Below are 26,738 nucleotides of genomic sequence, written 5' to 3'. Positions count from 1 at the left end.
CGTCCCAAAGACTGCTGTGTTCACACCTGAGCAGCAAGCCCTGGCTGAGGGCCCTTTTCACCTCGGCTTTCTCCTCCGTTCTTGACTGTGGATCATAAGCTCCACGTTCCTGCCTCTGCTAGGGATCTCGTGCCGTGAAACACCAACCATGCCTCAAGAGCTTCTGCCTACACTTGCCGCAGCCCTTCCAGAAGCTCTGTGAGATAGCTGTTTGTTCCATTTTACTAATGAGGAGACTGCAAGTTGGAATTGAGGAAATGTGCCCGAGGACACAGACTCAGTACTGGTAGGATCCGAAACTGGCTCACTAAACCCGTCATTTTCCACTGGGCCATGCTTGCCTCTGGCCCTCGTTGACACCTCCCAGGTACTGTGACAGAAAGGAAAACACTTGCACAAAGAGTTTGGCAGAATGTCATCCGCTGGGCAGAGAAGGGATTGAATAGGGTGCATCAGCTAGTTTCCTGGTGGTAACCATTGGCGGAGTTGGCCCATCCCAGGTGTTTGATTGCCTCATCAAATTCCTATTTGATACCCTCATGTGATTCTTAAATCCAACTGCTTGGAGTCACAGTTCAATGCCTGCTTCAGCTTGCCCACCTCAGCCATGTTTTATACTCTGGACTTGACCCAGCTCCTTTTCCCAAATGAATTCATCTATCTAAAAAATGTTTACTGCCCTCTTTCCATGCACAATGCCCATTGAATAGATTACAGTTAAGTTTCTCAAACAAGGACTTCTGAGTCTTTAGAGATGCATAGGAATTTTTAAAACTGTATTATTACCATTATATTTTTTTAAAAAAAAAATTCACGGATTACTAAGAAATAGCTTCCTCTTTTAGAGCAATAATTTATAACTGAAAAGAGCGATAAAATAAGATTTCATTTTCTTAAGTCAGTGTTATTCAAAATGAAGTCTGAATATACGGTGGGGGTCTGATAAGACTGTCTTTATAACGCATCATAGGATGGGGATGTGGCTCAGTGGTAAAGCACATGTCTAGTATGCACAAGGCTCTGGGTTCCATCCCCAGTATTATTCTTCTTACTTCGTTAAAATAAAATAGTCAATACTTTACTCATGTGAAAAATAAAAGGTTAAAATATTTTTCCTCCTGCAGAAACATATTTCTGTTTTACGATACATTCCGAAATAGCACCTAAACCCATGGAAGAGCTCAAATCTTTGAATTCAGGGCCCCAGAACGTATTGGCTAATGAAAAGCTGTTTCTAGAAAGTGAGCCCTTGGTGTCCCGTCACAACATGGAAGCTGTGTTCCTGCCTTGTGAAAATCTATAGGCACATGGCCACTCTCTATTCTTTGTGGTGCTTTCTCAGCTACCCAGTATGGTCCCTCTGTCCTCTCAGCCCTCAGGGGTTGTACTCACTTCTGATCTCACTCCTCTACTTTGTCTGGTCTTCAGATATAAGTCAAGAGTGATATGCGTTCAGAAGTATCACTGGCTGTAGTTGCATAGAGATCACAACTGTGATGACTTTGACACTCCTTCCCTTCCCCAGTGTCAGCAAGACAGTGCCTTCTATTGCCACAAAAACAAGGCAGGTAGAGAACTGTTGCATGCAGAAAGTCCCAGCAACCAGCAAATCACCATCTAGCTGGGTACAGAAAAATTGCACATGAAACATTCAGGCCATGCAAGGTCTCATTTTGCTTGACCACTGTTTTGTCTTCACCCTTGGACACTCTTCATCATTCATTTCCTCTCTGGAGTTGACTAAGTATTATGAACATTGTGTTTACTGATGAACTAAAATGAATCATACCCAGAAAAGTATGGGGTCTGGTAAGATCCAGACCTGCTTTGAAACCATTGGCCCTTGCTTGTCTGTAGAATTACCTGCTTCTATCAATTTATCAAGAAATCGCACCTAATATACGGTTGATGATAGAAGTGATAATAGACAATGAGCCCTTAGTGGCAAGACTCTGGGAAGGAGCAGTGGCAAACTAGACTCTTCCAGCCAGTGGTCAGGGACAAAGGACAGTGATGGGTTAAGTAAAATACTGACAGTCCAGCTCCAGTACAGGCTGTTGACAGAGGGTGGAGGCTTAGTGGGTTCAGTGCAGAAAGCTTTCCAAAGCTGCTCCGCCACCTTTTCCTTTGGAGCGGAGCCTCTCACCTTCTGCCCTGCTTCTATGAGCTCTGCTCTTGGCAGCCCTAAGAGACTCACACCCCTGGTATGTGTGGTGTAAATTGTGCTCCCCTCACCTGGGAGAAGATGTCCACACGCACAGGTGGGCTCAGAGCTTCCTCCAGCTAAGCCTTTCCTAGCTCTGTTTCCTTAAATGTGTGGGCACTCGCTGGGCTGGTCACCCAGGATGGCCTCAGGGTCAGGCTCAGGGATGGGTGGAGCCTCTTTTGCACAAGAGGAGAAGCACTGGACTTCCAGCACTGTCCTGGCATGTTAGAATCTCCCACCTTCTGCAACTAAATATTTTAGCTTCAAGTTCCTGGTATCACATTACCATGTTTGACTATGTCCTAACCATGTAGCCTTAAGTGAGTTAATTAGACGCCTCAGTGTATTTTCTATGGTCGGAATGTTTGTGCCTCCAAATTCATATGTCAAAATACTTCCTTATCCCCAAGATGACAGTATTGGGAGGTGGACCTTTGGGGGGATGACCAGGTCATGAGGTGGAACCCTCATCAATGGAATTGGTGCTCTTATTAGAGTGAATGAAGGGAGCTCATTTGCATCTTCCATCATATAAGGACACGGTTACAAGGTCCCAACTGTGAACCAGAAAATGACCCTCCCCAGACACTGAGTCTGCTGATGCCTTGATCTTAGACCCAGCCTCCAGAACTATAAGAAATAAATCTCTTGTTTATCGGCCACCCTCCTCAAGTGGTGTTACAGTACCCTGAACAAATTAAGTGTTTATCTATAAATTGAAAGTAACGACTGTGCCTCCCTCTCAGAAACATGGTGGGCTGGAATGGAAGAATGCGTGTGAACGGCTGACTTGGCTGTGGACTAGCACACAGGTGAAAATGGCAGAGGGCGCATTTGGGACCCGTGGTTGTGCACTTTCTGGTGTGTTCCCTCTGGCTCCTCCTCTTGGCTCCAGATTCCAGAAAAGCATAGATAGCGCCACATTCCAACCTCGCCTGGTCTTGGGCTAGGTCAGACAGTCAGGAAAAGCTTATGAACAAGTGTGATCTTGACTGATTTAGGCATGATGTGCCGGCTCTTACCCTTACTCCCGAGGAGGTCACCTTCCTGTAAACAGAATTATAAACAGCTCACTGTTGTCACCTTCCTTAACAGAAGGAGATGGGCAGAGGACTTTGGGCCTGGCAGGAAGTGAGTTCCAGGTTTCCCAAGGCCAGCTCTTCTCCTGGAGAAGGGGGAGGACCGCCTCGGGCTACTGTGGAGGTCGGGCCAGCCATCAGCACCCACCATTCCTACTGTCAAGCATCTGTCTGAGGAATGGCCTTGGCCTGAGGAAGCAAGGTCCTGCCAAGAGGAAATGAGGAGACGGGAGATCAAAAGAGGGACTCTCACGTGTAAAATGTGTTTAGTTATTTCTTATGGCGGAGGGGACAGAAGGATTTGAGCCCCTAGCAGTCCTGAAGCTCGCTCTCTCTTTTATCACCCTGACACTTCCCTGAATTTTTGGTACTTTATGTAATAGACTTGTTGTGTCAGCTCCTTGGAATAAGGAAATGAAAACCTCTCTTCTTTTCAGGGCCCCAGGTTTGTGTAGGGTCATCGGGGAAAGAAGGAACTACCCAGCAAGAATGCTTAGATTATTTTATTTATTTACTTTCTTTAAAACACATCTTCATCAATCTGAGTAGATACTTTTCTTTTTAAAATGTAGATTTTTTTTTCTCCCTAGTTTTGTCTGACCACTGTGTGTTGCTGGTTTAGAAAAGAGGAAGGCAAAGCAAGAAATGACCTTCCTGAGAACTTTCTTCTTGATAAGCATTTAAATATGCATTTAGGCCAACGGCTATAGGAAAGGGGGACTTCAAGTGAGATAGTATTAGTGGATCTTGACTTTTGCCTGTTTCAAATTCAAGAAGTAAATATTTCTTCTTCATCAATCAATTTTCAGTACCTAGTAAGGGACAGATAATCTTAGGGAATCCACATCTGTCCTCCTAGGATATTTCTTAATAACTTTGTTGATATAAAATTATTATACGTACAATTTATGCACTGAAAGTCTTCAATTAAGTGTCTTTTAATATAGTCACAGTTATGCAAACATATAACTATTAATTTTGGAACATTTATATCATCCCCAAAAGAAACCCTACATATTAGCAGCATGTATTAGTTAGCTTTCTATCAGTATAACAAAAGAGTGCTACGTGCAGAGTAATGAGAGGCTTATTCTGGCTCATGGTTCTGGAGACTCAGGTGTATAATTGGGCAGCCTCTTTAGTTTGAGCCTCTGGCAAGGTGGCACATCATGTCAGGAGCATGTAGCTAAGCAAATGGCTCATATCATGAGTCAGGAGGCAGAGGATTGACCAAGGTCCCATCATTCCCTTTGGATCATGTCCCCAGTACCCAAGGGCCTCCCACAAGGTCCCACCCACCCATAGTAGCACCCTCGGGACCAAACCTTTAATTCACAGGCCTTTGGGGGACATTACACAACCAGACAATAGCACAGGTGTTCCCTATTTCTCCCCAAGCTTCCCCTTCCTGGCAACCACCAATCTACTTTCTGTTGCTTTTTCGTTTCTGGACAGTTCATATAAATTAAATCACACAATATGTGGTGTTTTGTGACTGACTGCTTTTCAAGGTTCACCCATGTTGGAGTATATATCAGTACTTCATTTCTTTTGATCACCAAATAATTGTCTAATGTCTGAATATAGCACATTTTATTTATATTCTCATCCATGATCAGTATTTGGGTTGTTTCTACTTTGGGGCTATTATGGATGATTCTGCTATGAACATTCATTTACAAGTTTTTGTGGGGACATATGCTTTTGTTTCTCTTGGGTGTATATTACAGTCTCACCTGCAATGCACAGGGATTTCAGTTTCTCTACATCTTCACCAGCACTTGTTAAAATCTACCCTTTTAAATTATGGTCACCCTAGTGGGTGGGAAGTGGTATCTCATTGTGGATTTAGTATGCAATTTCCTAAAGACCAATAATGTTGAGTATCTTTCTATGTGCTTGTTGTCAATCTGTCTCCTTGGAAAAACATCTGTTCAAATCCTTAGCCTATTTTGAAGGTTGTCTGTTGATTATTGAGAACATTGAGTTATTAGAGTCTTTAAATATATATTTAGTACTGGGGATTGAACCCAGGAGTACTTAACCACTGAACCACAACCCTAGGCCTTTTTATATCTTATTTTGAGACAGGGTGTAAGTTGCTCGGGGCCTCACCAAATTGCTGAGGCTGACTTTGAACTTTCAATCCTCCTACCTTGGCCTCCCGAGACTCTGGGATTACAGGCATGCACTACTGCACCCAGCTAAATATATTCTTGATGTGATTCCCTCATCAGATATGATTTGCAAATATTTTATTCCACCCTATGGGTTGCCTTTTTCTCTTTCTTGATGATATCCCTTGAAGAACAAGTTTTTAATTTTGATGAAGTCCAACTTATTTTTTTTGTCACTTGTTTTGGTTTTGTATCTAAGAGGCTTTTGTATAACTTAAGGTCATGAAGATTTACCTTTATGTTTTCTTCTAAAGGTTTTATAGTTTTAGCTCTTATATTTAGGTATGATCCATTTTGTGTTAATTTTTACGTATGGTGTGAGGAAGGGCTCCAACTTCATTCCTTTACGTGGGAATTTTCAGTTGTTCCAGCAATATTTGTGAAAAGGATAAGACAAACTATTTGCAAACCATGCATTGATTAGGAATTTGCATTCAGGGGGAGAAAACTCCTACAACTCAATAATTAATATCATACATTTTAAATGTGTGTATTTTAATGAGTCAAATGCAAGTAAAATCAAATCAGCAAAATGCAGCCAAGTAATAACCAATAAGTCTTTATCATGATATATTGATTCAGCATTGAGTTATGCCATTTCTTACAAGCTTAATTATTAATAAGAACTTACCATATCTACAAATTACAAATTCATCTTGGCTGGTTTGAATAAATCAGCCACAAATGTTAAAAATAAAAAAAAGAAGTTTATTTAGTCAGTAGTCATTCAGTAAACAAACATTTATTGAGTGCTTGCTGTAGGCAAGATTGATCATGGTTCATGCCAAGGAAATAAAATAGATCTCTGTCTTCCTAGGACCTTTAAAATGAACCCGTGTTTGTAAACACGCCAATATATCCCCTGGGAAAACAATAAATATTACCGTTGTCAGAACCTAGTAGGTGAGATATGGAAACTTGAGTCCAGATAGTTTAACACAAGGTCTGGAGGGTGCATATCATTGGAAAGGTGCAGATAAGGAATTCTGGGAACAATCACACGGAATAAGGCTGAAGTTATAATTAGGCATTGGAAAAGAAGCAGCCCATTTAAATGTTGCTGCTTGTCTTTCAAATTAACCTATAAAATGATGCAAGTGAGTCTGCTTTTGCCTAAGGGGACAGGCTGGTGATTAGACAGCAAACCTTTCTTGCATCTTTCTTTAACAGTTGAAGCAATGCAGAGCCAACCTTTTACTCCCTTGCAGTGTTCTCACTTAAGCTTATGTGGTTTATTAATCTCTTTCCCCTTCTCTATTCAAAACCAGAGGACTCTGGGATTGCTTTCTTCTAAGTCAGCTAATGGGATCTTCCTCCTTTGGGGTTGAATCCAGTCTGCCACTGGAAGATGTTTGCATCTGCCAACCCAGTCCCCAGCTAGACACCATGAGATACAGTGCAGATGGCTTCACGCTGGCCATGTGCATTTTCTTCTTACTCGGAGGAAAAGTATCTCATCGGGACAGAGTTTTGCCTTCCTGCTGAGAACTTCCCAGGCAGAGGAAGGGTGCCCTCCGTGAAGTGGAATTGTGGCAGCATTGATCCGTCCCATTTCAGGTGACTTGAAAAGCTGGGGACAAGGCATTCATCGACTGGAGGCCATGACACATCTGCCACAGGTTGACAACCTTCCTCCCTGGACTTGGGAAGGGTAGGGAAAGTTTGTTTATTGTTATCTATAATTAGCTTTCCTCAGGAGAATGCCGTTATATACATCGCCCCCCTCTTTTAAATCAGTTCCCCTTCCCCAGTTCTTGGCTAAGTTCAGCGATTCTTCTTCATTTTTAAAATTGAGGGAATTTTTACTGAGATTCCACGCGTCAAATATTCCTCATGTTATCAGTGTCTTATTAGTTTGCTTTTCCCAATGATTTCAGAAATGTATTAAGAGGTTACTGACAATATCTAGAACAGAGACAGGCGTGGTGGTGCACACCTGTAATCCCAACAGCTTGGGAGGCTAAGGCACAAGGATCAGGAGTTCAAAGCCAGCCTCAGCAACGTGACAAGACCCTAAGCAACTCAGCAAGACCCTGTCTCAAAATAAAATTAAAAACAAAAGGGGGTATGATGGCCATGCTGAGGATGTGGCTCAGTGTTTAAGCCCCACTATAAAAAAAAATTTAAAAATACCTAGAACAGAATGTTTGGACTTCTTTTTTCACGTTTATATACTGCCATGTGTAGTAAGAATTATATTGTTCTTAAGTCTAGCTTGAGTGTGGAACCAACCCTCAAATTCTGGGCAGAATTTTGGATTAGTGCAAGTTTATAATCATAAAGAAAACTGAGAAAAGACCAACATCTAAGGGTGATTTTGTTACAGTGGATGATTGTTCTGTTGGCAGTTTGGTGATGATGACCTCTTAACGTTTTAAGTGGCCTTGCTCCTTACCTGTCTTAGCTTCAGCTACCCTAACAAAATACTCTAGAAAGCATGCCTGAAACAACAGAAAGTTCTAGAAGCTGGGAGTTCCAAGATCAAGGTGTCAGCATGGCAAGTTTACAATGGATCTCTTCCTGGCTGTGGAGGAGACCTTCTCACTGTGTCCTCACATGGGAGGGAGGGAGCAAACCACCTCTCCAGGATCTGTTCCTACAAGGGCACCAATCCCATCCTGAGGGCCCCACCCTCCTGACCTCATCTAAACCTAGTTACCCCTTAAAGGTCCCATCTCCAAACACCATTACCCTAGAAGTCAGAGTTTCATCGTGGGGGACGCAGTCCACAGTGCTACCTGTCGGGTTCTCCTGGTCGCCAATGTTGTTGGGGTTGCAGTCAATGTGCCAGAGTTATGGTTCATTTCCTTCAGGAAACCTACTCAAAGCCACATGGTATGGAACATCAGGCTGAATTCATCCATTTCCAGTGAGGAGGAAATGAGATAAGATATTGTGAAATATAATATTCTCTGTGCCTAATGTTCCATGCTTTATGAAGGAAGAACATCTTGTTCATTTAGTTGGATTTCATTACTTAACCCTGCCCCCACTCCCAATATTGAAGGCATAAAATAAGGTTATCAGGTAAAAAAAATTGAGTGACAGCCTTAGCCTTTTTGAAGATTGATATACATTGAAGACACATGAAGATTTTCTGTATTTCTCTCCATTTTATTTTACTTTGGTTTGATCTTTATTACCATTTAAATCTAAGTAAAAATCAGGAATGAGAGTTGTAAGCATGCTAATTTAGGGAGCAGAGGCATATGGTTTGAGATGCTTCTTGATACCAGTTTGATTTTTCTATGCAGATTTAAAAGAATAAGGATATTTTCTTTTACCATATGTAGTGGAATATAAGCCCCATACCTAAGCAAGAAGAGCCACAAAAAGGTTTTGTCCAACATAAATACAAGTGAAATAATGCATCTAGTATACAGATAAGATATAATCTGGTGTCCCAATAATGACACAAAGATATACATGAAATAGTCACGTCCGTCTTTACTATTTGTTTTGTTAATTTAATTCACATGCATGTGTGAAATCACATTTAAATTTTAAATATAATTAATTTTGAATATTTCTTTGCCTACTCATGTAGGCTATGAAACAAATTCATTCAAACTCAGGGCTATATTTTGAACACTTTTCCAGGCATATCACCTCCACTTCCACCTTTACTATTTGAAAGACAGCAGTTTTCACATCCTTGTTCACTGGGCTTTTTATCCAAGGCTACATGTGTCCATTCACATAGCTCTTGCATCATTCCCCATCCTTCATTCTATAATTGCAAATAGCTTACATACATTTATGTACATATTTATTATGTGTCAAACATTGCCATAGATGATTTTCACGCACGAAGTGACTTACTCCTCAAGGAACTTCATGAGAAAGATTCCTTTATTGTCTCATTTTACTGAGGAAATTCAGGTCCAGAGAGGTCAAGAAACTTGCTCCAAGTCACACAGCTCATGAAAGAGCCAAGATTTGAACACAGATAGGGAGCTCCAGTATTCCTGCTTTTAACCACCATGCTCTCTGCCACAAGGAAATCCAGCACTTAAGATTATGAGATCATTTCCCCTAGCAGTAATTGTTAAATTTAACATTAAATTCATTTCCTGCCTTTATTTTAAACCAATTCTAAGTAAGCATCTAAAAGTTGCATTGATTGACTCTGAGATAATTGTATCTTCTCCAAACAGTAGCTCATCATCCAAATTGAGAGGTTCATTGTGTAATTTGTGCAGATTTAAATATAAAATAATCCCTTTCTTATGAAAATAATTTTAGAGAAGAAAAAATATAACCTTATGCTGTTGTCTGAAAAGGCCTAAGGGCACAGTCAATTGATGAAGGCTTCATAGGAAAACTGTACTCTTTCTGGACCAGCTACTGGTCCCCAGGTGCAGCATTAAGTGGTTTGCATACATCACCTGGCTTTGTTTTCTCCATACCCTATAAGGAAAGTAGCCTTGTCCCAGTCTTGTAGATGAGTAAATTCAAGCTAAGAGAATGAGAAAATTGCCCAGTTCAGATTTAGAGTCTGCACAGCAGCCTGGAGATTTCAGCCTTTGTGTAGCCAACTCTGAAGCTCGTGCTCTGCAGAGGACACCATATGGACTCCTGGGCATAAAGCACTGGGTTTAGAAGGCTCTGCCTTACAGCATGTGGGCCCTGCATTACCCACACCAGCTGGCGTCCACTGGCCTACTTCTTTTCATTTCTCTGCTTTCTTCCCTGCTGATCCTGCCCAGGGCTTTTGGCTGCAAACAACAGAAATTCCCGTAGCTAGTTTAAACAGAAAGGGGTATGTTAAGGGATATTAATTTGGTGGCTCACAGAATTTCTGGGAAAGACCAAGGATCAGACTCGAATCGAATGTTATGGAGCCGGGAAAAGAGCCCCAGATCAGACTGGGGGACTATTCTAGCAGAAAAACCACACTACCTCTACTTGGGTCTTTAGGGAAGAAATGCCTCAACTGGGCCTCCTATCCACAGTGCTGGTCAGAAGGCCTGTGTCCCGCCTGCCTCCTGTCACTCACCTCTGCATCCAGGCCCTGCTGGGATCCACGACTGGTGACTATGAGCTCACCTGCCAGTATCCTGGCCACAGGGAGTATGGGAAAGGCGGGGTTGTGGGGTGGGGGGGGATTTTTGGTTTGTGTTTCAGATTTTCCACTAAATGGGGATCGAGTAAATCAGTTTTCAGTGTCTCCCACAATGAACCCTGGTCCTAGCCCCAACCTTGGCTCCACCACATGAAATCCAAAAGTGTTTTAGTTCATTTGGGCAGCTGTGAGAATAAACCCAGGGGTTTATAAATGAGAGAAATTTCTCAGAGCTCTGGAGGCTGGGAAGTTCACAGTCAAGACACCAACAGATTTGGTGTCTAGGCCTATTTCCTGTTTCAGATACAGCACTTCCTGCTCTGCCCTCACAGGGTGGAGGGGCCAGGTGGCTCATCTGTAAGGGCCCCAGTTCCATTCCTGAGGGTTCCACCATGATGACCAAATCACCTCTCAAAGGCCCATCTCCTGATACCATCTCCTGGGGTTTACAATTTCAACACCTGAATTTTTTTTTTTGGGGGGGGGGGCGGGGCGGGTGACACAAATATTCTACCACAGTAAATGACTAGTGTGGTGCCTCGATGTCCTTGGTGAATACAGAATGAACTGCCGAGTGACACGTTTGTCCAGCCTCCACAATTCACGCGCTAGGAAAGGTCTCCCTTGCTCTCCTTCTGCTGTCGCTGGTACAGGCCACACTGAGGCCAACCGGATGGTCCTACCTAGAAAACTACTTAACTACTCAGAGGAGACTCGCCCCATGGAGGTGCCTCTCTGACATGACAGTATTTTCTGAAGTTATATTTTGTTTTAATGGAGGAAGTCTTTCTTCTGAAGCCTGGTGTAACAAATTGGAGTTCATTCAGTGAGGACCATAAGTTTTCATTGCTGAATTTCTCTCTTGAAGTTTTATCTTCTGGGTCCCACGTCCTGAGCACAAAAAGCAAAAGTTACAACCAAGCAACATTTTAGCATCTTTCTTATTTATAAGAAAAACATTGAGTTCTTTAGCCTTTGGCTTTTCAATTGCTTTTGAGAAGGGTATCAGGTATAGACCTGTATCAGTCAGTTTTTTCTGTGTGACCAAAATGCCTGATCAGAACAACTTGGAGGAAGAAAGTTTTATTTTGGCTCACAGTTTCATGGGTCTCAGTCCACAGGAAGGCAAATCCATTGCTCTAGGCCAAAAGTGAGGCAGAACATCATGGCAGAAGGGCATGGGGAAGGAAGCTGCTCAGAGAGGTGTGGGGAGCCAGGTGGGCAAGATACAAATCCTTAAGGGCATACCCCCAAAGATCTACTTCCTCAGCCATGCCCTACCTGGCCACAGGTACCACCCAGTTCAGTAGTTTTTTCAAGTTATCAATCCATCAAATGGGCCAATCCACTGATTAGGTTACAGTTCTCATAATCACTTCACCTCTGCAATAATGTAGGAAATTGGGGGGGACACCTCGTATCCAAACCAAAACAAAATACAAGATCTGAAAATAATAGACTTTAAGGAAATATGTTGATTAGAAGACTAGAGAAAAGAGAAAGGAGCATGAACCTAAGATTTGGCCAATGGTCTGCCTATTGACTGGGTGACTTCAGACAAATAAATTCATGCTGGACTCATTACCTACTCTATAAAACAGGGAAAAAAAATACAAGACCCTAAGAGTTACTGTAAGAATTAAATACTCAAACTCTGGCCAGTGTCTAGTGCATAATTTTATAACATTAACCTCTTGACCTTTTGAGAAATCACAATCCCCCTGGGTTGGGGCCATTCCCACCTTAGCTCTTACTGCTAACTCTGGTTTCTGTCTTTCCTAGGTTGATAATTTACAAGGGTAGTTTGCAGCGTCAGGTGAATAAGCAGATCAAAGTTTAAATAATTCAAAATAGGTAGGGGAAGAACCAGGTCTGTTTCTTTAACATCCTTGTTCATTATGACTGGAGTTCAGAGCTTTTACAATATTAGAAATAAAGTCATTAGGAAGGATTATAGTTGGCAATTTTTTTTTTTCTGATTACCTTATAGTCTTGATTTTGCCCAGAGCTTGCAATATATGTCTGAATTTTCCTTCAGGGTTCGTTTAGCAGCAACAAGGAGTGAGGTCATTTGCATTTTAATTGGGTCACTCTCCATCCTCTCCCCCCACTCCAGCCTTCTCTCTCTCTACCACTGAGAGTTGGTGCCAGATGTCACTCCCTGCATCTCTGTGACTTGAATGTAAATGTCTGTGACTCTACAGTGGCTACCATCCCAGGCACCGGGTGCCTTGATGAACCTCTCCAAAGCCCCACAACTCCAAAATTAAAGAGCTAGGACAGTCCTCAGTTCAAGTGGCACGTGCCCATGCAGCTCCGACACAGGAAAAGCTCGGAGTTCTTGAAGTTTAGAATTACTAGTAGCAAAAGTTTATTGCATTTTGATTCCCAGTGAGTCATCCTCAAGACTCTTCTTAAACACAAGGATCTTGTGTTGAAAAAGAGAGTTTTACAAGTCGATGGTATGTGTCTCGGAGGACACCTTTGAAATGTTTGGAGGACAAACGTAAATATAAGAAAGGTGACACCTGCTGCCATGGCCTATCCTTAGATGAAGAAACCGAGGCAGCAATCTATGGCAAAGGTGACTTCTTTCTCTCCAGCCGGAGTTTCTATTGAAATTGAGGCTACGCTGTGCACACAGCCACTTCGCAGCCCAGAACTGACACAGAAAGCTGGTGAAGCAGACCTGAATTCAGTCCAGCAGCCTCCGCGACTCTGACATTACTGTGCTTGTAGGGAGCAGAGGCAGCATGAAATATTTACAGGAAGCCGGACGGGGATGAGTGCCTCCAGAGGTCGAGTTCAGCAGAATGTAGGACGTGGAGAAAGCCAGACGTGGTGAACACTTACCTAGTTGTCCCCCAAAGAGGCACAGTCTTTGCGATGAACGCTCTCTCTCTCTTGGAAGCTCTGGGGGTGGGGAAAGCAAGGGTTTTCATTCCATACCTTTACCTTCTCCCCAAAAAGGAAGCAGGTGTTGGATGTTGCAGTGACAGGAACATTGGGGGACAGTTGGTGCCCATCTTCCTGTGACTTGTGTACTCTGGGGGAAACGTCTCTCACCTGAATTCACCAGCTGCTGTTAGATCGTGGCTGTCACATCCAGCCAAAGGCAGTGGTGATGCCCTGTCACCTACCCTTGGTCCTCACTGGGTCAGATTTACCTGATGGCCTCCCCTAGATTGTGCTTATCCTCAGTGAGCCAGTCACAGATCTCCTGTGCTGGACAGTGTTCCCATAGAGGCAATGCACCCCTAGACCTGTGGTCTCCCATACTCCCTGCTACTGGTCCCCTGGGCTCTGGGCCAAGGTAACCATCTTTGTTTTGTATCCAGACAGTTCAGCCTGGAAGCCGGGAAACTCTGCCCCCAAGAGGAGGCCGTTTCTGGGCATGTCTGAAAACACCCCCGGAGACTCTGAGGACGCTACAGGCCAGAGGGTTTCAGAGATCCTGAGGCCAAGGATGTGAGAGGAAGGGAATTCTGATGGTGTGTTAGTTATTTGTTGTTCTTGTTACTTCGACATTTATCCTGTTAGAGACAATATTCTTCTCAGGTTTTTGTGCAGATGAGTTAATGAGCGCTTGGCCCTTCTTTCTCTGAGCCTGTCCTGTGTTCATTCGTCCGTGGGGAAGATTTCCTTTTTAGGGTGCACCCTCAAGGGCTTTGCTCACAATCCCTTCACGTGGAGCCGCTTGTTTTTGAGGAAGCATTTATTGCAGGTCAATTTGGCAGGGGCTGTGGTTGTCAAGACATGAATGTTTTGGGGGACCGTGGGAGAGAGCGTGTGGGGTATGGGGCTTCCTATGCACTCAACAAATGTTCAGGAGATCAAAATACTAAATCCATCGAAGGCAGACAACTGTTTGGATCTTTTTAATGCTAGAATTTTGTGGTCCTCCTCCCTTTCCTCCTAGACATGTTTTTAGATTTAGAGTGCTATTTTGCAAAATACAAGGCCTTTAGTGCTTCCTAGAGCAGTCACTGGAATCTGTTGTTGCCCTCTTTGGGACAAGCCCATCCCACTGTCTATCACTCAGAGGAAGCTGGTCGTATTGAAGGGTTGGCTTCCACGCTCTAGCTGCAATTGTGTGAAGCAGGCGCTCTGGTCCCAGGGAGAGTCCCTTTACGTGCCCTCCTAAGTCAGGCCCGAGCTCTCCTCCCACGGAGTTCTGATTGCCTTTGAGCCTGAGGCCAGTTAGTACACCTGTGTGTCCTAATGTTGCCACATACGTGGGGATGCAGGTGTCCCAACCCGGTGAACGAGACCAGGTGAGCTAGGCGTGGTGATGTTTGCCTTCTGAAACTGTCCTATGTCCCAACTCAGGTGCATCTATTTTTAGGACGGGCTTGCCCTCATTGGAGGGTCACTTTTACAAGGCCATGAGCTGTACCTGTGCTGTTGTTTCCTTTAAGGATCCCTATGTGTTCACTTATTGTGATCAGAGGCCTTAGTATCCACAAAGTGCTAGTGTAGAAACCACTTGCTTGGCTGCCCCTGGGCCAGAGCGTTTCATTCAGCCAGAGATGAGAGTTAGTGTCCAGGTGTTTGGGGAAGGGAGGGGCTACAGGATTGATGGGGGCCATTTACTGGAGTGTGAGCTGGGAAAGAGACGTGAGCCTCTTACCAACATCTCAGAATTGACTGAGGGCCTTGCGCTAATTGTCAAGTAGCAGACCTGGGGCATTGTTTGTGGGTAGCTATTTATACACTCTATAGCACTGGATGTAAATGTGGGGAGCCGAGAGCCGCCAAGGGTGGAAGGCCGTGACTGAAGACCGCATGGATGCTTGAACAAGGAGGGCACAGAGGTCTGACATGGGAGATGGAGAAAACTCGGTAACCTGGAAAGGAAGACAGGTCAGCAGGTTGAAGAGTTTGGACATAGGATTGGGACACTGATTGCCTCTGGATCCTGCCAGGTGGAGAGCACTGAAAACCTGTGTCCATGGAGAGTGGAAAGGAAATAAAATAAGGTCCTTTCCACTGGAGGGTATAGAAAGAAGAGATTCTGGTGGGGTTTCTCGAGAGCTCAGATTGGAGGTGCCCGTGAGGCAGAGGGGTTGCCTTGGGGAAAGAAAGGGTGTTGAGCTGGGTGAAGGTCCTGGGCACATTCTGTTGGAAAGGTCAGCTCCCTGCAGGTAACCTGGAACAACGAGGGTTGGGGGGAAAGGGCTTCCAGGATTGAGAGGTTAAGATGGAGAAAAACTTGGGGCTGGGGTTGTGGCTCAGTGGTAGAGCACTCACCTCGCATGTGTGAGGCACTGGGTTCAATTCTCAGCTCCACGTATAAACAAATAAATAAAGATCCATCAATAACTAATAAAACATTTTTTAAAACAAGTTTATAAGAAGATGGAGAAAAACACCTGGAAACCATTCCTGGCTCTCTTCTGGGTGTTCAGGACCACCACCCCCCTCCAGGGTACTACATTCAGCACCTGGATAGCACCAGGAAAGGTGTGGGGTTCTCCCAGGTTATCCGAGATCTGCTTTCTTTAAAAATAGCATAGTTAATCATGCTAGTTCAGCCCTCTTTTTGATCTTTAGGGTAGCCTTAGTAATTATACTTCTTTTTTCTTCTATTTATCAGTTAAAAAAGAGGGGGGTGAGAAATAAGCCTGGGCTCCTCTCTGAGAAATAATTTAGGAAGTAAAAAAAAGATGAAGTTCATGGAGCAGTTCCCATCCAAGGGGGAGCCCTGGACCTGGTTGGTGGCAGGACTCCTACCCAGAAAATGACCAAGATGTCTTTCGGTGAGACTCCAGAGAGTGTTTAGTGTAGCTTTTCCTGGAAAATGCCGGGTGGCTTATGGTTCTGCTCCCCCCCTCGTCAGGTAACGGGTGCCTGATTGGAGCTGGCAGCCCCTTTGGGGACTGCTCCGTGCTGACTTCAGAGTCTTTTAACGCAGCTGCTCCCACGGCACTCTGTTTTCCTTTCCCAGTTTCCCCTTTGTCACTTTCAATTAAACCAGGAACTTTCGGAACCAGGACAAGCCATGCATAATTTGGCCAGTGATGTCAGTAAGCTAAAGGCGGAGGGGGACCTGAGACATGAAGACACAGGGGTGGAGCAAGGAGTCTCTACTCAGAGTCACTGTAAACCTTGGTTGATCAAATGTCTCCTGTACAGTCGGTGCTGAGACGGTCCAGAACATTCTCTTTCTTAGCCCAAACTCTACAGATGCATTACATTCTGTCAGATGAGGAAACTGAGGTTTAGAAATAATATTTACTAAGCATTCACATAGCTGGTAAGCAGAGAATGCTGTAGTCCATGATTGCCTGGCAAAAGCTCTTTTTCCTTTTTTTAAGGAAAATTTTTAAAGAGAAGTTTTAAGTTCATAGCCAAATTAACCAAAAGATATAGGTAGTTCCTATCTACCCTCTTTCCCCACACATGCATAGCATACCCTATTTCCAACACCTCCCAAACACCAGCATTTTCATTGGTTATACCCAGTGGCCTGCTAGGAGGACGATAGACTCTTATGTTGCTGGTGAGACTGCAAATTGGTGCAACTACTCTGGAAAGGAGTATGGCGATTTCTCAGAAAACTTGGAATGGAACCACCATTTGACCCAGTTATCCCTTCCTCAGTTAATACCCAAAGTACTTAAAATCAGCATACTACATTGATACAGCCACATCACTGTTCACAGCAGCTCAATACACAATAGCTAAGCTACGGAATCAACCTAGGTGCCTTCTACAGATGAATGGATAAAGAAAACATGGTATATATACACGATAGAATACTAGTCAGCCATAAAAAAGAATGAAATTATGGCATTTTCCAGTAAATAGATGGAACTGGAAAGTATCATCTAAGTAAAATAAGCCAATCCCCCCAAACCAAAGGCTGAATATCCTTACTTGCAGATGCTAATACACAATAGGAGGGGGGAGAATAGAAGTTTATTGGATTAGACAATGGGGAATGAAGGGGAGGGAAGAGGGATAGGATTAGGAAAGACAGTAGAATGAATCGGACATAACTCTTCTCTGTTCGTATATGAATACACAACCAGTGAAACTCCACATCGTGTACAACTACAAGAATGGGATCCTAATTAGGATAAGTTACACTCCATGTATGTATAATGTGTCAAAATACTCTCTGCTGTCAGGTATATCTACAAAGAACAAATAAAAAGTAAGTAAATTTTAGCTGGGCATGGTGGCGCATCCTGTAATCCCAGCAACTTGGGAGGCTGAGGCAGGAGGATCCCAAGTTCAAAGCCAGCCTCAGCAAAAGTGAGGCACTAAGCAACTCAGTGAGACCCTGCCTCTAAATAAAATAAAAAATAGGGGTGAGGATTTGGCCCAGTGGTCAAGTGCCCCTGAGTTCAATACCCAGTACCAAAAAAAAAAGGTAAATAAATTTTAAAAAAAGAACAAACCGTAGAGGCATTACCTCAGTACTCAAAGTACTAAAAAATACTAGCAGTACTCTGAGTACTAGAAGTACTCTAAGTTTCACACTTCAGCTGCTGTTCTTATTGCCAGAATTTGCATTGTTACAGGCTAACCAGGCACATTCTTGGGTCTTTTGTTTCTAAATTGTTTTAGAAAAAGTTTAAGACCTGGAAGTCACTGTTGCCTGATTCCCATGGGAAATCTCCTCCAATTATTTAAAGAAATTCTTGTGGGAAAAAAAAAGGGGGAGGGAACAAATAACTGATTGTTTGGAGACCCATAGAAAGAAATTTCCATATACAACCCAATTTCCTCGCCAACATTTCTGAAAGCTGTGGTTTTGTAAAGCCAGTTCCTACCACCACAGAACTGTACGTGATTCCAAGAGAAGATTTCTTCTTGGTAAAGATGAGAAATACCTTGAAAATACAGCTCTGAGCCCAAACATGTCATTGAGCATTATGTGGTTTTTGATAGACTCTTTTCCTCCAAGGACTTGACTCCACCCTTCCTCACTTGAATGAGAAAGGCTCTCATAATTTTTAAGTGTAACGGAGACTTGGTAAGCTTAGAGTGGGCTGAGATCTGGAAATTACAGACCAGCTGCAATGAACTCTGAAAACTCTGCGCTTCAGGGGCTGGGGTTGTGGCTCAGTGGTAGAACACTTGCCTAGCATGTGTGAGGCACTAGGTTCGTTCCCCAACACCACATAAACAAATAAATAGACATAATACCTTTATTTTATTTATCTACAACTAAAAAAAAAAAAAAAGCTGCACTCCACCAGGAACTAAGCATTGGCTCTGTTGGGTTTACAGAAGAGCAAGGAAGAGACGGTGAGGGTAGGAATGTACTAGTCGCAGAAACTACTCTGAAGTAAATCCCATTTCCAGTTCACAGAAGTTTCACTAGCCCTTCTCAATCACACCTGCAGGCAAGTGACTGGGCTGCAGGATTTGCATAACCTCAGTGCCTGCCCTGCACCTGTTTAAGTGGGGCCATGGTGGAGCCCCTTTAAGTTTCTGAGAACTGAATGAATGGCAATGCTTTCGCTATTGGACACTGTCATTGTAGTAAAAATAAAGCGGAAAGGGTTGGAGTTTCCAAACTCCCCCACCGTTTTTGCTTCCTCCTATAAAGCTTTAGTGGAATTATGACAGTGACCTTCATTGTGCTTTTCCACATCTGGGCTCCAAGATTCATGGGCAGCAACCTGGTTGGCCATGCCCTTCGCAGGGCGTCTGTGCAAGAAGCTGCTTTTTGCTTGTTCCATGCCCTGAGGTGCTGTGCCAGGTGGAGCCAGAATGCCCTGGTCTCCAGGGGAGCAGCCATGAGAGGAGCCTCCTGTCCTTTCATAAGTAAAGGGGAGAGCTCAGAGCTGGGAATGTATCAAAACTGAGAACCAGCCTTTAAGATTTTCCTTAAGACCCACTTCCTCTGAAGTCACTTCCATTTTCCCAGCTGTGGGGACACCTCCCTGTGGAAATCCTGGAGCTTCCCCCACCGTTATCCGTCCTGTCACATTTCACGTGCATCGCCTTATGGTGGCAGGAATTTTCATATGTGTAGGGTCTCATCTGCCCTGCAAGTCTGCATAGCCCGTGTGATTGGAGGAGACCCTCATTAATCATTCATCTGATTTGGGGCTCCAGTGGGATCCTGTGCTGAAGCTCTAGGGGAATGGATATCTCCATAGGGATGTTGACAAAACTGACTTCTTAGAGATCCCAGAGCCTTGAGTGGCACTGGAGAGAATTCTGTACCTGAAGGTGGCTGGTGACATTGGCTCAGGAAATTACTCATTCCCCCTGTGCTACTAATTATGAGTTTTCACTGACCCCTGGAGCCTGTCCCTGGGGGCCGTCAAGTGTATGGCAGGATTTCTCAGAGTACATTCAAGTCTTGATAGAGCTGGATTTAGTTTCTAAAACCCAAACTGTCTCCATTTCTGTGAAGGAAAAAAAAAACTACCCCCAATTCAAAGGACTAACTGGACTGACTAGCCAGGCTGGGAAGTGGGGAGCGAGTGGCTATCTGGTAACTGAGATGACCAACTGGTAGGTCTAAGCAGTCTGTCCTTCTCCAGGGACCAAGGAGGCACAGGCTGGGCCAGTCCAGCTTTCTCTGTGGACTGCAGCAGGCAGGTATTCAGAGGACCTGTGGACTGTCTGCCCCTCTGAAGTTAGACTTTCTTTTCCCAAAAGTGATTGATCCTTTGCTTCAACTATGTCTGGAAGAAATATGCTTTTTAAATGAAATTGACCTAATCCTCGTTAACGGAACTTCATTCTGAAAAGTTGGCTGGAGGTGACCGATGGCCCTACAGACACATCTGTCCCAGCCCCTTGGGGTACCCTGATTATAGTTCTTCTGTTTGGCCACATGCCCTTTCCCAAGAGGACCCTCTCTGCTCCCTCCATCTTTAGCCACGATGGCTCCTTCCTGAGGTTAACTGGGCCATTTCAAAATGCCTATGTGAGGAGGGAAGACAGGCGGATGAGTACAGGTGAGGAGAGAAGAGGTCCCTGGTGGAGGGGTGGGGACTGAGGGACAGGGAGAGAGCTGGTACTTTTTTGCACACAAATGGAAGTTTAAACTGAGAGCACTCTGTAGCAAAGGGAGAATAAATCAAAGTCCTCAAAGTACTTGTTCCACAACTATTAAGAAATTACACTATGAAAAAGGCTAGGGTGGGAACTCCGATACAATCCGACCTGGACATAGTAGTGGAAGGAAGAACTAGTAAGGGACTTATTTGACCATGGAGTCTTTTTCCCATAGAGCATCTCCCCAGAATGATATTTTATGGGATGTATTTTTAGAAAAACTAGATTAAGGATCACTAGAAAAATTACAGAGAAAGAGACCTAGAGAAGAAGATTCAAAAGGATAGCAAAACCGTATTAAGGGTCTGAGATGAAGAGGGTTTCATCCTATTTTTTCCATTTATTTACTAGAACTTAGGAGTCTTCTGGGCTCTGAAGGGAAATATAAGAGAGGACTTTTCAATAAATATTGATCCGATACTTCCAATAAAGTGTGTGCCAGAGAGGAAAACAATCCCCAACCCTTGCCTAGGAGCCCCGTTCAAGCTATAAACCAGGTCTCTTGCTGCGTGATTGAGCTCAGTGTTTTTAGAGTCTTGAGACTGAATGCTTTGGAAGGGCATTCTGCTCCAGTCCCCAACATCCCCCTATTGCTTTGCTTTACCTTTCCTCTCATTCATATAATTTTTTTTTGCACCCTGCCAACATCTATGCTTGCAGCCCCTAGAGCAGGAAGCAGTCGTGGTAATTATAAATACAGTATACTGTAGCATTCTAAGAACCCGTCTGGTACATACTATCGATGATTCTTGGTCGTGGGGCCCTGTCTTGTGCAGAAGTGTTTACAGCATCTCTGTCCTCTACCACTAGATGCTAGCAGCAAATCCCCACCCCCACCCATCCCCATTTTGACAACTAAAAATGTCTGCAAATGTTGCAAGTGTCTGCTGTGGGGTCAGAACTTTTCAGTAAGGATCTCTGGTTCATGTAAAAGCAGATACATGAAGAAGAGCAGCAATCATGTATGTGTGTGCAGTGGGTTTTTTGGTGAGGACACTGGGGCTGGACCAAGAATGGTCTTAGAACCATCCAGGGATGCTTAGGCTCTGTCTTTGGGGCCAAGGAGACATTGCTAGACAGTGCTAGACAGCACTTGAGCACTTGAAGCAGATTTTCTGTATTTGCCATGGGAAACCTCGGTGTGCAGGGTAGACAGCTGAGGAAGTGAGAAAAGTTAGGAATCAAAGCCCTGAAATCAACATAGGGGAGGGGAAAGGTGCGAGAGTCGACAAGACCTGAACTTCTAGGGAGGGAGGAGTCAAGGACGACTCATTTGTGCTTGGGTGACTAAGGACTGGCATTCATTGGAAGAGGAAGTCCCGGAGGAAGAACGTGTTCCAGGGAGAGCATAACTGGCTTCATTTCAAGGCATGCTGAGTTTGAGGTATCTGCAGACATCCAGCTGAATCCGGGTAGGGGGTAGGCAGAGGTCTGTGTCTGAAGCTCAGAAGAAGGATGGTGACTGAGGGTTGGTGGCTCTTACATGGTTATTATAGCCATGGAAATAGAGGGCATCACCCAGAGAACAGGAGAGAGAGGGTGAGGGGGAGAAGCAGGTGCCCATCCACATCCCTGCCTGACCTGGCAGGGGGAAGGAGGCCGAGAAGAGCTGGTCAGAGAGCTGGAGTTACCTCTGTCCCCCAGAGGCTTATGGCCTAATTGGGCAGATTTGACAGCTAAGAGACAGATCTGTGTACAATTAAATACCAAAAAGCACTCTGACCTCAGCATATGCTGCCAGAGCTGCGAGGCGAGTGGCATTGAAAGCTCTAAGGGGACTTGGTGGAGGAGAGAGGCAGGCCACAGCTTTCTTGGAGGTGCTCGTGAACTCTCTGCAATGGCTGGCCAGGGCTCTCCTAGCTTGCAAAATCCACAGGGTGTTCCCCGTCAGCATTGATACTCCATCTCCCGTCACAGAACAGGAACACACACTGAGCACCCTGTTTGCTTTCATGACTGTGACTCGTGTGGAGTGGGGCATGAGGAAACGGAAGGGGGAAACCTTCGTGCTTCCTCTTACTTCCAAGGTCATTTAGGAGTTTTATTTAGTGGCGTGTGATAGCCTTTACATTTTGCAACTTTGATAATGAGAAGCATAATAGCCATCGAGGTAGGCGAAGGGAAATTATAAAGAAAATCCAAGTTCCATTGGCTTTTTAGAAAATAATATACATACTATAAAAATTAGCATTTTGACTATTTTTAAGTATACAGTGTTGTGGCATTCACATTGCTGTGCGAACCATCACCACCGTCCTTCTCCAGAACCTTTTTCCTCTTTCAAAACTGAAACTCTATACCCAGTAACCCCACCCACACCTCCGCTGCTGGCAACCACCGTTCTACTTGCTGTCTGTATGAATTTGACTAAGTTCTTCACATGAGTACAATAATGCAACACTTGTCCCTTTGCAACTGGCATATCGTCTTAGCATGTCTGTTCGGGGCTCATCCACGTTGTAGCATGTATCCAAATTCCCTTCCTTTTTACAGCTGAATAATATTCCGTCGTATGTTTATACCACATTTTGTTTATTCACTCATCCATCAGTGGAAACCTGGGTTGCTGCCACCTTTTGACTTTCTGAATAGTGCTGCTGTCAACATGGGTGTGTAAAAGCCTTTGTGTTCCTGCTCTCAGTTCTTGTGTATACACCCAAGAATGTCCATTGGCTTTGGTGGTTTAGTTCATCCCCCTTCCCTGCTGGGGACTGCTGGAATCACTCCGTAGCCACCTGTCCTCCTCACACTCCCCACGTTACTGTTCTGCTTTTGCTGTTAGGAGAGTCTTAGGTATATCCCTAGGCTGGGCTTTGGAACCAGCTGGAGAGCCATAACTGAGCTCCTGCCCGTAGCTCTTGACTACAAGATTCACATCTCATCCAACTGGCCTTAGCATGCAAGTTAGCACATGACTCTAACCTTCACTAATATGCCCTGTGACCTTGGCAAGATTCCTCATCTCTCTTGGGGTCTTGTTTCCACATCCCCACAGTGGGAGGTGGAACTAAGTGTACCACTTGGCCCTTCCCAGCTCAGAGAGGTGCACACTGGTCTCCTACGCCTGGGGACCAAGGGGGACAATCAGAGGGCAGAGCTCCTAACTGCTACCATGGACAGCTTTCCAGAAACTCCCCAGAAACCTCAGGTGGAGAGATGGCTTGTGTACTTCCTGCATTCTAGTATGTGCTACGTGGCTAATGTGGGTAGTCAGCAGCAGTTCCCCTTAAAGCAAAAATTTATGTTCTATATTATCCACCCTTTGTTTGAGAAAACAGGACAAAGATAGGTAGAATAACTGGTTTTACCATAGATTTTTGGCAGATGTCACACTAACACTGAAGAGAATATTCTATAGGCAGATTTTACCTCTTGCTAGGACTGCAGTTTGGTCATGGGCCAAGAAAATTTTAACCCTCACTTTGCCTCTTCTTCTTTAAAAAAAAAAAAATAGACTTCCTTCTCTTGCCTTTTTTTTTGGGGGGGGGGGTCCCAGGGATTGAACTCAGGGGCACTCAACCACTGAGCCACATACCCAGCCCTATTTTATATTTTATTTGGAGACAGGTTCTCACTGAGTTGCTTAGCACCTCGCCATTGCTGAGGCTGGGTTTGAACTCACCATCCTCCTGCCTCAGCCTCCAGAGCAGCTGGGATTGCATTCTCCTTGCCTTTAACTCAGAGCAGAGTCCACTCCCTCCTGAAATAGGAAGGGAAGTCCCAGGAAGCCTCTTGCACTGCATGTGAAAATTCAAATGGGTCTGGGGTTCCCTGAGTGGTTGGAGCCTAGGTGCTCATCTTCCTTTCAGTTCACTCTTGCTCCACCACATACGCTATGCCTCTGTATCTTCCCTGTCTCTGCCATAAAACATAAATCACCTGTTTTCTTTCTTTCCTTCTTTCTTTTTAAATTTTCTTCCAAAGATGTTGCGTTGGGGTGTCAAGATGAAGGGAACCTATTTAGAGCATATGCGAAAATGTATAAGTGTCTTCTTAGGAGATATGGTAACCATCTAATAACAACAACCAAAAAACCAAGACGAGTCCAGCTACCAATCTATCAGTCTTTTAATAGATAAAAAATGAAATAATTTGGGGGTGATTGGAGCTAGGATATGACAATATGGAGTTCACAGAAGGAAAGTCTGTATCGGATAAAATTCCAAAATAAATGGATAGATTTAAAAAGACAGTAATCTGGGAGTCCTGATTTTTCTACAAGCATGACCTGAGAATGGCTGCAATAAGGAGAAGGTGTTGGTGCCTCTTTTGTCCCTCCCAAATGTACATTGGAATTATTTTTAACGGTGTCTGCTTCTTGATAATGTCATACAGAAACCAAATCGGTCTTTGTAATTGTTGACATTGTGGTAGGATTAAGTGTTCTCACGCGTTGACGGATCATCTCTGGTTTTGCTGGTAGTGGTCTTAATAGAAGATGGGAGCTCAGTTGGATTTGAAAAGTTGTAGATTTGGTGTTATGGCGACAAGTAGCTCTTATTCACCAATGAATTTATTACAAAATAAACGCTCCATTCTTGTACCCATTTGAATGCAATAGAAAAAAAATTGGCCCGTTAATAGGTGTGAAATATTTTGAATTCAATGTGAAGTGTCAGGTCACTGGGTGGAAAGTTTCTTGGCATTGTCCTGGCTTTGCCTTTTTAGTATATGTGAAATATACACTTTGGTATATTTTTAGTTGTCTCATGCCCGAACTCTTCAGTCCACCTCCTGGCCTGTACCTGTATTACAAAGCTGTTGTGCTTCTATTGCCAAGGTGCATGTCCTTTGCTGATGGAAGAGCTGATTTGCAGATACCTGTAGGAGGAGGTCACGGGTGACTTCTGCCAGGGTCTCGTTTTCCTCTGTACTCCCAGAAAATTAAAGCTGTTTTTAGCAGCACAGATCCAGTAGGTTGGCAGAGCAAGGATTGGCTCATTCTCTTACATGCACAGAGTAGCTGGATGCACTCATAAATGAAAAATGATCTGAGTGCTGAGGGTGGGTGGGGCTCTGGAGCTCAGGAGGTGAAATGGGAGGAGAGAGAGAAAATCTGTTCTATGCCCAGCAGAGCATGGGGCGCTGGCAGGAAGTCGGAACACACACTGGCATGGCTCACGTTTTTATTGATAGTCAATAACCCACTACTTTAAAGAAACTGAATGGAGAAGGGAAAGAAAGCTGAACAAACTTTGGAGTGTGTCCTGTGTAAGTGGCTACGGAAGCCCAGCGGAGGACATTCACCCGATCAGCTCATGAAGCAGGTAGGAGAGACATGCGCAGCACAGAGAATCATATCTTCTCTCTAAACACAACTTTTGCCTTCGGAAAGTTTATTCTTTTTTTAAAAAAAAAAGTGTATGGAAAATGAGCAGATAATATTGACATAAGAAACAGACGTAGCCTGCATTGTGCTGATATCTGCCTGAACAAGAGTTTTTCTCAGCCACTAATTTGATAACCAAATGTCAGTTTTATATTCTGAGGGTTGCTTTAAAAAGAAAAACACAGAAAATCATGCAGGATTTTAGTTAAAAGCAATTTTTAAGCTGGCAGATGATAAATGAACCGTAGACATTCTGTTTTAGAACAAATACTTTGAAGAGGATTGACCAGAAACTGATTTTCTGACTTGATTATTGCTACATTTTCATATTTCAGAGCCAATGAGGGGCTTGCTAATTTTTGCTGGCTCTTGTAAGAAAAGAGGTGGATGTCTAGCAGCTGTGAAATGTACAGCAATTGACTGGGATCCACAGTGAAGCCCAAATGCACTAATGTTTTCTCCATTAAGGTAGGCAGCCTCTGCCCAGTCTCCAAGTCAGGGAATTGAAAAGTAGGGAGAAAATACGGTGTGGATCCTGAATATGTGTCACGGAGTGGGTTGGAAATTGTCACAGTGATGTAATTGCGCTCAGCAGCAGAGAATAATCGGGGAAGACCATGGTTGCAGCCATATACAAGGATAATTTAAAAACCAACTCATAGCTCCGGTGATTGTAGCCGAGTCTCAGAGCACACTTTCTGTGTCAAGGCTTGGCGTTTGTGATAAGAGAAGCAGAACAGAATAAAGACCATCTTAGCATGAGGTTCAGAACCATTTCCAGCTGACTTCTCCCAGGCGTTGGGATAATTTGACATGCTTCCCCCTCCACTGACATGACATGGTCAGAGCACTA

The 26,738-nt window shown here is 44.0% G+C and overlaps 1 protein-coding gene across 14 annotated transcripts in view; it reads left to right on the top strand.

Moving 5' to 3' along the window:
• Pdzd2 (PDZ domain containing 2) overlaps nt 1-26,738 on the top strand; it is a 365,551-nt gene that overhangs the window by 193,181 nt on the left and 145,632 nt on the right. Inside the window, exons 1-2 of one of the 14 annotated variants that reach the window (XM_048802944.1) lie at nt 24,161-25,823; nt 26,221-26,353. The exons of 11 other annotated variants lie outside the window; for them this stretch is intronic. In XM_048802944.1, the coding sequence (XP_048658901.1) occupies nt 26,337-26,353 (17 nt within the window). In that variant the 5' untranslated portion in view covers nt 24,161-25,823; nt 26,221-26,336. Of the gene's footprint in view, nt 1-24,160; nt 25,824-25,859; nt 26,354-26,738 lie in introns of those variants that run through there. 2 more of the 14 variants (XM_048802948.1, XM_048802943.1) reach the window with 2 other exon arrangements.

This window comes from Marmota marmota, unplaced genomic scaffold (genome assembly GCF_001458135.2).
Source record: "Marmota marmota marmota unplaced genomic scaffold, marMar, whole genome shotgun sequence".
NCBI lineage: Eukaryota > Metazoa > Chordata > Mammalia > Rodentia > Sciuridae > Marmota > Marmota marmota.
Note: the sequence above shows the minus strand (reverse complement) of the source record. Positions and strands in the feature narration are given on the sequence as shown.